This window comes from Equus przewalskii, chromosome 4 (genome assembly GCF_037783145.1).
Source record: "Equus przewalskii isolate Varuska chromosome 4, EquPr2, whole genome shotgun sequence".
NCBI classification, from domain to species: Eukaryota; Metazoa; Chordata; class Mammalia; order Perissodactyla; family Equidae; genus Equus; species Equus przewalskii.
The window spans coordinates 92,047,726-92,059,153 of NC_091834.1; the positions used below are offsets into that span (position 1 = coordinate 92,047,726).

The 11,428-nt window shown below is 50.3% G+C and overlaps 1 protein-coding gene across 1 annotated transcript in view; it reads right to left on the minus strand.

Annotated features, from left to right (window-relative positions):
- The window catches only part of KIAA1549 (KIAA1549 ortholog), a 121,283-nt gene extending 110,108 nt beyond the window's left edge, over nt 1-11,175 (minus strand). Inside the window, exons 1-2 of the mRNA XM_070615349.1 lie at nt 11,097-11,175; nt 9,346-10,140 (exon numbers count right to left, since the gene is read on the minus strand). Of these exons, the coding sequence (XP_070471450.1) occupies nt 9,346-10,140; nt 11,097-11,175 (874 nt within the window). The remainder of the gene's footprint in view (nt 1-9,345; nt 10,141-11,096) is intronic.
- Between the last annotated feature and the right edge of the window lie 253 nt (nt 11,176-11,428).

Genomic DNA, 11,428 nt, shown 5'->3' on the forward strand with positions numbered 1-11,428 from the left:
CTAAGTAGTGTTACGTATACTCACAGCGTTGTGCAACCAGTCTCCAGAACTCTTCATCCTGAAAAACTGAGACTCTGCAGCATTAAACACTAGCCCCCACTCCCTCCTCCCCTCAGCCCCTGGCAAGCACCATTCTACTTCCTGTCTCCATGACTCTGACAACTCTAGGTGCCTCATACAAGTAGAATCCTATAGTATCTGTCTTTCTGTGTCTGGCTTATTTCACTTAGCATAATGTCAAGGTCCATCCATGTTGTAGCATGTGTCAGAACTTCCCTTTTAGGAAGGAATAACAATTCCACCGTATGGATACACCGCATTTCTCTCACCCACTCATCTGTGGATGGACACTTGGGCTGCTTCAACCATTTCCAGGTGCTGCTGTATCCCCGGGAGTCACCTGCCCTGATTCCTCTGAGGCCAGTGCAGGGAAACCGAGAACCAGACAAAAGGCTTCCAAACATGCTCGGGCCCTGAGGGCAAATACGGAGCAGGAGCATTTCTCTGAGTTGCACGTCCAGCCCGGCCCCAGCTCGGCTCTGAACCGGCTACTGCTCCTTCCCTCAGTTTTCCCAATCAACTCAAAATCTGTGCTGGATTTTTACCAGTTAAAGACTCCCTACTAATTAGGTAACAACCAAAAGTCTTTAAAATGCACACACCTCACTGAGACACCGCCTAGGCCAGAGCTTCTCAAACATTGGTGTGCATACAAATCCCCAGGTGATGCTCTGAAAGGGTAGAGTCAGGAGATCCAGGGTGGGACCTGAGATTCTGCCTCTCTAACGAGTTCCCAGGTGGTCTTGATGCTGCTGATCCTCAGCCCACACCTGTAGCGGAAAAGGCCTAGCGACTTCCCACCAGTTCACACCTGTCTCCCAGGCTTGGCCCAAGTTCCCCTAGAACCTGGCTTCAGAAGGTGGTTTGTTTTGTATGTTTGAGGCCCCCCCCCCCCACTTTGAAAGCTCCCCAGCAGAATTCATCCAGTGTTTTAAAGCAGCCCTTCAGGCTTTCTGGCTCCAAAGTTAATCCTAGCACCCAAAACGATAGCGATGAAGGGTTCCTTCCACAGGCCCAGGCAAGAGAACAAAGAAAGAAGCAAGGAGAGTTTCCAAATGACTCTGCGGGGCTGCGAATTCCCTGCCAATCACCAGGAGCAAGGAGCCTTCAAAGCCCCTGACCTCCCACCAAGAGACACCGATGGCCAACCCAGGACCGCTGTCACCTGCTCGTCTTCCACCCAGGCTCTGGGCCCCCACGGCGGCTGGAGGAGCAAGCAGAGAGCACCCACCTGGCCTGCTCCCGAGACCAGCCTTCCAACTTCAACAGGGCCCTTGCCCCTGCCTGCAATTCATTCATCCACCTCTCCTCAATTTTGTCTGGAAACCAGCTGTATTTTCCGAAGCTCCCCATTCCCCCCAGGCTTGCCCTCTTCTCAGAAGATCGTCTCACCCACCACCCCCAGGACCAGTCACCTGCTCCTACACGTCTGTCTCCAGATCCAGCCTCCGATTTCCCCTTCTGTTTTCCTCCTCTCTAAAATGAATCCCTCCACTCCTGCCCTGGATCCCATCTCTTCCGGACCCCTGAGGGACTTCACTGCTACCCTGTCTGCCTCCCTTTCCAGGAACATCTCTCTCCTCCAGCCCCACCCCGGATTGGCTTCTCCCTCTACACTGCCTCACCTGCACAGGTGACCCCTACCTAAGCACGCCTCTTTACCCTCCCCTAACTTCCTGCCTTATTCACTCCTTGAACAAACACAGCACCCCCCAAAGCAGAAGCTGGCCCTCTGTCAGCTGCAGGTTTGTCACCACAAAGCACACCTTGGAGTTGAAGAACAGCCTCTCTGCTGCAGACCCTCGATCTAAGAGGTTAGAACTCAGTCTTCAAGTCACATCTCTTCCCTCCTCTTGTTGGACCCTTTCGGCACCAACATTTTGCATCTTCTGCACCCAGTGTGCCCAATGCCTCAAGAGCCCCTACATCCTCGGTCCCCACTCCCACCCACCTCAAAACCTTAGCACCTGAGAGCACAGGCTGTGGCTCGGACTGGGAGTACCATGAAAACCACGGGGAGCCACTGCAGGTGGTAAAACAAGAAGGAAGTGGCATGACCAGATTTGTTTCTAAAAGGACCCTCCAGCTAAAGGTGGAGGATGAACTGGATGGAGCAGAGTAGAAGCAGAGGCCATGTCAGTAACTCAGAGAAAAGAGGATGGGAGCCTGAACAAGGACGGGGGCAGTGGTGACGGTAGAGAACAGTGGACAGGACAGAGGTATTTCCTCCCCTATCCTGCATAGTCGCCCGGTCACTTCCCTTCATTCACTGCGGAGTCTGTGCCCAGCTCACAGTCCTCTCTACTGCACTCCTGGCAAGTTCAACATCCACAGATTATTCACGCAAAAGCCTTCATCCACATTCCACTTCAACAACTGACTCCCACGGCTACACCTCACCCTGGGTCATTAACAAAGACCAAAACCGGAGTTGATCCACTTCTGAAACCTTAAATGCCAACAGCACCAACCCCAATCCCTCCAGCCCTCTCCCCACCTCACTGCTCATACACCTGCTCTAGGGTCTCATCTGGACCCCCTTTCTCAGTCCTTCACTAACTGCACCTTCCTCATCCAGCCTAGATTCCACACGGCATCATCCAGACCACGTCCTGCCAGATCCCTCAGGTCTCCCTGGCTCTTCACGTACCTGCTCTACAATTCCCAACCCTGACTCCAGCCAATCACTCACGTTTCCCTGGCCACACTTGGAATGTCAGATGCTACAGGACAAAAATCACATCACATGTGTGCTGGCATCACTACGAATTTCTTCCATCACCTTAGACTTCGCTCCCAACCTTGTACCAGTCCCCTCTGATTCCTTCTCCCAATATTATTTCTCCCCAACTCTCCTTATGAGCCTGCCTGTCCACATGAACTTGCTCACTTTTGGTGAATTATCCTCCAATTACTTCTACTCTTTAATTTTCAACCACTATATCTCTACTGATTCTTCCCAACGGCCTACCAACATGATCAAGTCTATAACATGCTTTGAAACCTCCATCAACCCCATGCCACCATTAGCTTACAGGGGTAACTAAAAGCTCACCGTGCAGAAGAATCACTTGAGGAGGTTCCTGAACAGTCAAAACTACAAAACCTCAGGCACCACCTATTTCAGTAGGTCTAGCTTGACCAGGAGTCTGGGTTTTCACCAAGAACCCAGATGATTCTGATCAGGTGGCCCTCACACCATCCTTTGAGAAACAGTTTGGTGTAGTAGCACTGGACATGATGGGTCACTCACCTATATAAAAACTCTCTCCTCCCCTGGCTTTCACGACACTATTTTGCCATGAAGTCAGTTTCCTTTGTGGGTTCCTCTTTGTCCTCCCCAGTCCTTAATGTTAGTTTCCTAGGCCTCTGCCCTTGGCCTTCTCCTCCCACTCTACATGCTCCCCCTCGGCAGAGTCTTCCAGGCCCATGACTTCAACCACCATCAAACACATCCATTTAACAAACTTTTTTTTTAAGTGCTGGATCTGGGATGGATGAATGACTGAATGTTCTGGTAATATTCAACACACTTAACAGCAGGTGGGGCATGAGCACCGACCAATGGGAAGGGGTGCTGTTCTAAACCAGAGTCCTGAGGTTCCTGCTATGCTGCACATTAACCCTTGAGTTGCTGGAGGTTGGGGAGTTTCCTGGGAGAAGAGTCCTGAGGGAGGGCATGGAGGCCCAAGGCATTCGGGGGGTGGGCGATGCTCAGCATAACAGCTGTTTGGGAGCTGGTATGGTAGTATTTCAGCATTTTAACAACCAGCCAAATGTCCGTAATGAATGAATAGGTTATGAATCAGGGCAGGTCTAGAGAACCATTCTGTTCTGAAGTTGCCTGGTCAAATAGAACAGGGCTCTTGCAAACTATTCACATAGATTCAGTCCCAAAGGTAGGTGTATCTCAAGGTCTCTGAAGATCTAGATTGGCTCCAGAGTAGTCTGGGCTGACTCAGGCCCCAGTGATCCAACACCACCTACTCACAGAAGGTTGGAACAGGAGGCATTACCATAGCCCAGTGCTTCTTAAACTTCAAGGGTGTGCGCGAGATCACCTGAGGATCTTGTGCAAATGCAGATCCTGATTCAGAAGGTTTAGGGTGGGACCTGAGATTCTGCATTCCCAACAAGCTACCAGATGGTGAGGATGCTGCAGGTCTGCAGACCACACTTTCAGTAGCAAGGTTAGCTTTTCACTAATGAGGAAAAGCAGTGCCTGAAGCTATAAGCCATAGCCCGGCATACCTAAAGCATTATCAACAAAGACGGAAAAAAGGAAGACACAAAGAGAAAGAGTAAGAGAGAGCAAAGTGAGCAATTTTGAATGCAATGGTAGGAGTGAAGTGCCTTCAGCAGGTCACTGGCTCGAACATCTACAGGACAGTGAGTTAGTGACACTCACATATATTCAATAGAAACAGAACATTTGCTGTCCATAACAAGTGCATTCCAAGGTGTCCAACATGCGGACTTTAAATATAAGAGCTGAAAGGGAGCCGAGAGATAATCTCACTGACCCCTTCTTACGCTGATGAAGAAGCCCAGGACAAGGTAATGTGTCCGCAGGCACAAAGCAAGGTACCAGCAGCAAAGAGAACACTCGGGTTTGCTAACTCGCAGTTCAATGTGCTTTCCAACAAACCATGCTGCCTAAGCACATGAAAGAAATCGTGTCACTGTGAGCCGCTGCAAGCCGCAGATGAAAGGTGGGTGGTCACAACTTGGAAACAAATTAGATCGGTTAGAACAGTATCTTCCTATCTGGGAAAATCAACCTAGTGTAATTATAATTACAGTAATTAGCTGCCTCTAGCACCCAGGGCACTGATAGAAAACCTGTGGCTCCCAGGTCCCTGGTGACTTTTAACAACTCCCTGGGCGGGTTCTGTTTGCAGGATTAAGCGAGGCATTTCCTGACAAAGGCTGCAGCAGCTGCTCCTAAGTGGCCAGGAGTGAGAATCTAAAATGAAATCCTCTAAGCCCTTCGACTCGAAACCCAAAGAAAACCAAGCAAACTAGCTATAACAAAAGGCAGTTTCAATGGCACGATTTTAAATCAATTGTTCTAACAGTGAAAAGACAATTGCAAGATAGTAAGTAGTATATTCCCAAAATGCTATTAATTTTCAGTTACTGGGTTTATAGTATCTGGATCGGTGGTTCCACAGTTTAAAGTACCTAAAAATCAGCTGTGAACTTATTTAAAATGAAGATTCCCAGGCGCCAGGACCAAAGATTCTAATGTAGGTCAAGGGTGAGCCCCACAAATCTAAATTCTTAACAAGCGCCCCTAGATCCCCGAGCGATGTTGACACAGGAGGCCTAGGGATCACACATTTGAAATATTTATCTAAGTCTTTGTTTATAGGATACTAAACCACTCAAAAAGTATAACAAATATTCACCTCAAAATGGCTTATAATAAAATAGCACATTAACATAAAAATGTAACATGCCATAAGCATAAAAGCAACGAAAAAATACAAAAAAGAAAAACAAAATGGCAGATTTTGCTAATCAAAACAATCAAAACCTCAGAATTTCAAAATTATATAAAATTTTTAAAAAATCCACTGGAAGGGCGAAAATGCAACAAATAGAAAAAAATCGTTGCTAACCTTAAAATATAAAGAAAAATTTAAATATATATATACCACAACAGATAAATGAGCAAAAACAGAAAATTCACAGAATACAAACACAAAATAAACAACATTCAACTCAAAAGTAATAAAAAATTAAAGCAATGTATTACAAATTTATTTAACAGAGTTTTAAAAATACTATTCCACGCTAGTGATAATGAAGTGAAACAGGCAACTGCATAAACTGCTGGGGGTTATTTGAGCATTACAGCTTTATATAAAACGTTGATTCATTCAACAACCGCTTGCTGGGCACCTCTTAGGCACCCAGCACACTGAACAAAACATGCAAAGATCCAGCCTAGTGGGCCTTAGATTTAAATTACATTCTAATTTCCCTTATAGAAATGTATACTAAAAAAACACACACACACACACAAAGAAATACAGACAAAGCCTTAGCTACATAGTTATTCATCACAGCATTATTTACAAGAGCCAAAAAAGCTGGAAATAATAAAAGAATAATTAAGTAAATTATTAGGATGGAAAATTGTGTTTTCAAACAATATTTAATCAATAGGAAAATGCTTAACGTAAATACTGAGTGAAAAAAGTAGTAAATACAATTGTACATATAATTCAATTTTCATTTTTGTAATGTTAACAAAGAAAAGACCAAACTACAGTGTTATCCGTGGGTTGTGGGATTACGGGTACCTGTTTTCCACCTTCCAGTAATTTCCAAATTCTATGCAAAGTTATCACTTTCATAATAAGCATTATTTTAAGAAAGACTTATCTCTGAATAAGATGCAGAAATGGGGCACAATTCTTTCTTTTTATATTGTGGATGTCGGATCTCCTAAAGGCACTACATTCGAAAGCCAAGTCACAGTATTACAAGTTGTTTCCACAACAGCAAACAGTCAAGCCTAAACTTATAAATGTTTAAACAAACAAGCACAAAAGGGCACATTCAAAATGATGAATGAAACAGAAATAGACAAGAAGTCAATAAAACACAGAAATTTACAGACAGACTGAAATCAGGGGACCAACTGGAAGGTGGACTCCATTTAACAAAAGTTAACAGGAAAGAGAAACCTGCTGCAGGAGATCGTTTTCAGACAGCCACAGCAGGGACTGCTGCCTCACCCAGGGAATCCAAAACAGGATTAAGACATGCCGTTTTCTGACTAACACCGCCTACTCTTTAGAAAGAGCCCCTCCACGGCAGGGTTCAGCACAGTTCCCCCCTCCCACTCAGATGGTGAAAATACAACACTCAGGACTGGGAAGCAGAGGGTCCTAGTGGCACAGAGAGGAAACGTGGACTGAACAACTGAAATGCAACCTCTTCCCAGGATCAACCAGCACTCCCCATGCCCAGGTATCCTACATCAGGAAGCCACCCTCCGCCAGTATCACCCCTCACAGCCTTCAAGAAGTGGACCAGAGGCCACCGCTAAGAGGTCTTCCCTGAGGAGCCCTTTCACTCACTGCCTTTCTTGCCCGGGAATGGTCTGTGCTGGAGTCTGCACTTGCTTATGCACTGCTTTGTGTTTCCAACTGGATCCTTGAGGACAGGAGCCAGGTCCTCCACTTCTTCCGTTCCTATTCTATTACTCAGCCTAGACGCAGCTGTATGAACCAGAGGAGCCCAATATACACATCAGTGAAAGGATGAAGACTCTGCTTCCACGACGCCAGCTCTAGAGCAGAAAATAACTAATTTCATGTCTCCAGGTTGAATATTTGTACTGGAGGTTGAGAGGAAGCAGGAACGGACTTTCCAAAGAAGAGAAAGTTATGGAGGGACAGTACAAACAGCCCCACTATTGATTTTAAATTTATCAAAAGAATTACTTACATTATCCACGTCACCTGCAGTATATTCAGATGGCCACAGTCACATGGGGAAGCTGTACAGAGTACACAGATGTACTCTATGCATAAACGCATAGAGTTAGGAGTCCAACCAACCTACACTCCTGAAGCCTTAGTCTCCTTATCTGTAAAATGGGAATAACGATGCCTGACTCCTAACGTCATTGGATCGTGGATATAAACCGCAGCACCTGGCACACAGGGGGCACTCAGTAAATGAAACGATTAGCACGCCCTGTCCATCAGCAGATGAAGCCATCAGTATCAGATGGGCTTTCCTTGTTGACTGAAGTCCAGAGCGCTCCTCATGACTCTCTCTCCTTACAGAAAAAAGCCCAGAATCTCCTCTCCTCTGGATACACAGGCTGGAACACGCAGAGAGCAGGACTGAGACCTGAAGTGCTCGGTCAGGCAAAGTTGTCTGCACTCTCTGTGTACTGCCTGAAAGAGACCCATTCGGTCGCCCTCAGCTCTGGTGTGGCTCCCTCAGGTAGGGTGCCACCCGGCTCCGGGAAATCTCCGTTGGAGGCCTCAGGTGTGTCTAAATCTATGGGTCAAGGCAGTAGGGAGAATAAAAAAGTGATGACTCCACACCAACTAGCCTGTGACCTTGGGCAAGTCATTTCTCTGTGTCACTTTCTTCTTTCGTAAGAGGAGTAGTTCCCTCCTATGATCCCTGAAGTCCCTTCTTGAGCATGTATTGTACCAACCCCTACATGGCACTGGTTATAATTCCAACAGCGAAGTCCAAGGGACACCTTCAAACGTGTTCCATTTCCTTCCAAAGCCACTTAGCAGTCCTTTGGCCCTGCTCCCATCAGAAAGGAAGATCTGGAGGAGCTCCCCTGGCTTTCTGTTTTTGTTCTGTGTGCAGCCGCTCTCCACCCAGAGCTGCTCGTTCTACCTTTCCTTTTCTGGCCCCAAAGTGGTCAAGTGTGAGCACCGGGGCAATCATTGGCTTGCAGCGTGTCAGCTCAGAGATGGTTTCCAGACCATCCTGTGTGTATGCTCAGGGTGGACAAATAAACATTTCAGAGAAGCAACATGAATTAAATCATTTCCTCAACAACAAAACCCGCCCACATGCTTCTTCATAAATCATGCCTCTTAATTCCATGCTGTCGAACAGTCAGTAAACTGCATCTATTTTGAAAACAGCCCTTACTCCTTTCATGCCCTGACACTTAAGAATCACAATATTTTCACACTCGATTGTACTAATGCCTCTGCAGAAGTAATAGCAATAGCTATTTCCCTGGAAAGATCCATGGCCAGCGCGCTTTCCAAGAGATACTCTTTGAGTGTTCTTTGTGTCCTGGTGCACCGGGGTACACGGACAGCCTGCCCGCATCTGGGGGACGCAGGGCCACTCAGAGTAATGCAATCCCGTTTCAAAGCACACACACCGAATGTACGCCTTCGTCCCGACAATAAAGTATTCCCAAACATTTGATAGACCACACTCCTACAGCCATGCACAAATACAATCCCAGCGCCTGCATTCTGCAGGGAAAATAAAGGTACATTCGGAGACGAAGCCACCAAGACCCGCCTCGGGCTCGGTGGATAACAGGAGGATAGCTTTGCAGACCTCAAGCAAGATCGGCCAGAACCCGCTGGCTTTTTCGCCTCCTTTCCTCCGTGCCTTTATTTGCTGGGCCCAAGAAGAATGGAAAAGCATCTCAAGGAAGGCAGGCGAGGGAGCGGAGGAGAATAAAAGAGGATGGGCGGGGAAAGCAGGCTTGTGAAAATAACAGCAATAAAGGCAGGCAGGGTCGCGGCCGGAGGTCCCCGCGGGGCTTACCTGGCGCGCACGAGGCCGGCCGGGCCAGCAGCAGCAGCCAGAGGCCGGGCAGCAGCAGCCCCGGGCGGCGGCGGCGGCGGCGGGCGCGGCGGGCGGAAGGCCCGCGGCCGCTCGGCCCCGGGACCAGCGCGACCCCGGCGCGGGGCTTCCCCTCCATGGCCGCGCCTCGGCGGCGGCGCCCCGGCCCGGCTCCGGCTCTGTGCTCTCGGCCCGGGAGGGGCGGCCGCTGCGGCTGCGGGGGACCGGGCGCCGCGCACCGGCGCGGAGGGCGGCCGGCGAGGCGGGGGTGGGCCGGGGGCCGGAACCGCGGACAGGGGCCGCCAGCCGCACGCCGGCCTCGCCGCTCCGCCCCCTCCGGAGCCTCGCGCCGCTGCCCGGCAACGCGCGGGCCCGGGCGCGGGGAGGCGAGCACCACCTCCCGGCCGGCCGGGCGCCTGCCTGCGGGGCGGCCGGGCGGCGGCGCGGGGCTCCGGGCGCCGGGTGCGCGGCGCGGGGCCGGGCCGGCGCACCCCAGGACCCGCCTCCCGGGAGGGGGTGCCGGGGGGACGCGGGAGGCCTGGGCCCGGCCGGCGGCCCGCGCTGCCCCGACCCGCAGCCGACGCCGGGGCCCGGCGCCCTGGGACGCGCGCGTTCGCCCCCGGGGGCGCCCGGGGAGGGAGGCCCGCGAGGAGGGGTCCGAGCCGGAAAGCCTGGCCAGGCCCGGGCGGCGGGCCCTCGCTCCGGCTCCGCTCCGCTGCCTTCTGCGCGGGGCAGCAGGTGTGGGCGGGGCGCCTGCGTGTGTGACAGCCTTCGGGGCTGCCGAGGGGACAAAGCGGAGGAAAGGTCGGGCTCCCTCCCAAGGAGGCCGGCGTGCAGCAAGGGGGCGAGGAAAGCCGCGCACGGCTCTAGCCAGCCTTCCTCCCTTCCTGAGCTTCTGCCTCCTGCCCGGGTCCCTGGGAAACGCGGGACAGGCCGCGCTGGGCCTGGGAGGCCCGCCACCCCCGCACGTAGTAGGCCTTCAGGAGGCGCCTGCTGAACCGAACGGAAGCGGAGCGGAGTGAAGCACGTCCACGCCCTTTCAGGGAAAGCTGTGCTCTTGTGGGGTGCAGAGAAGGTCAGAGAATTAGCCTTTAGGGATTAGAGTTCCCGGGGGAAATGAGGAAAGCGAAGAAGGGAGCTAACGTTTGTCGAGGACCTGCTGTGTGCCCGGCAGCGAACTCTGAAGACGCCTGGTGGTTTAAAGGGCTTGGAATGTGAAATTGGCGATTTTGGATCTTTGCATCCCGTAGGAGTGTTTGCACCAGACAGGATACAAAAGGTGTGAGGTGGGGACGCTATCTTATTGCCCGGGAAATTATAGTGGACAGTGGAAAATGTGAATCGTCTACACTGACAAAGGGACCCACGTTGCTCTCCAGTCGGGTTCCCCTGCCAGGCCCTGCCTTCCGGCTCCAACCCATCCAGGCGTCTTGCCCTGCTCCAGGTCAGATTATTGGAGAATCGGTAATAGCTGTTCCTCAGAACAGAGCTGAGACACCCTCCTGTAAGTACCCGCCTGCCTGTTAGTTTCAAGGGAGATAATTGAGAATAAAGGTTCAAGATAGCTTTTGTTGACGTCCCTAATTTGTTTTGTATATTATTATGCCTCTTCATCAGAAACCATCCCTGTTCTTAGCAACTGATCTTCTCCGCCCCCCAACAGAAGGCTTTACATGCCTCACCTCCAGTTTGTTAAATCCGGGTGAGTACCTATGTGGAGACACTGCCTGTACCGGCGTGTCTAGTCCCCAAATACCAGGGCCTTAGATCTGGGACTTCGTCTTCACACTTTTCTTCATTCTCTGAACTCATGGTGTAAATGCTTCATTTGACCACAAACCACAGGCTTGCAGGGATTCTTAAATTGTCTTGCCCTGTTATATTATCTTTTATAAATTTATGCCTTACATCTCCAGTCAAATTAATATGAAGTTAGAAGACCATGCCGTCCTGCTTAGGATTCCTGTAGCACCAATAAACCCTCCTTATACGTCTGTTGATTTGGACTAGAACCTCCGCTTGCCCAGTGAAGAGGTTCTGCCTTTCAGAATTGGCCCCAGCCTCC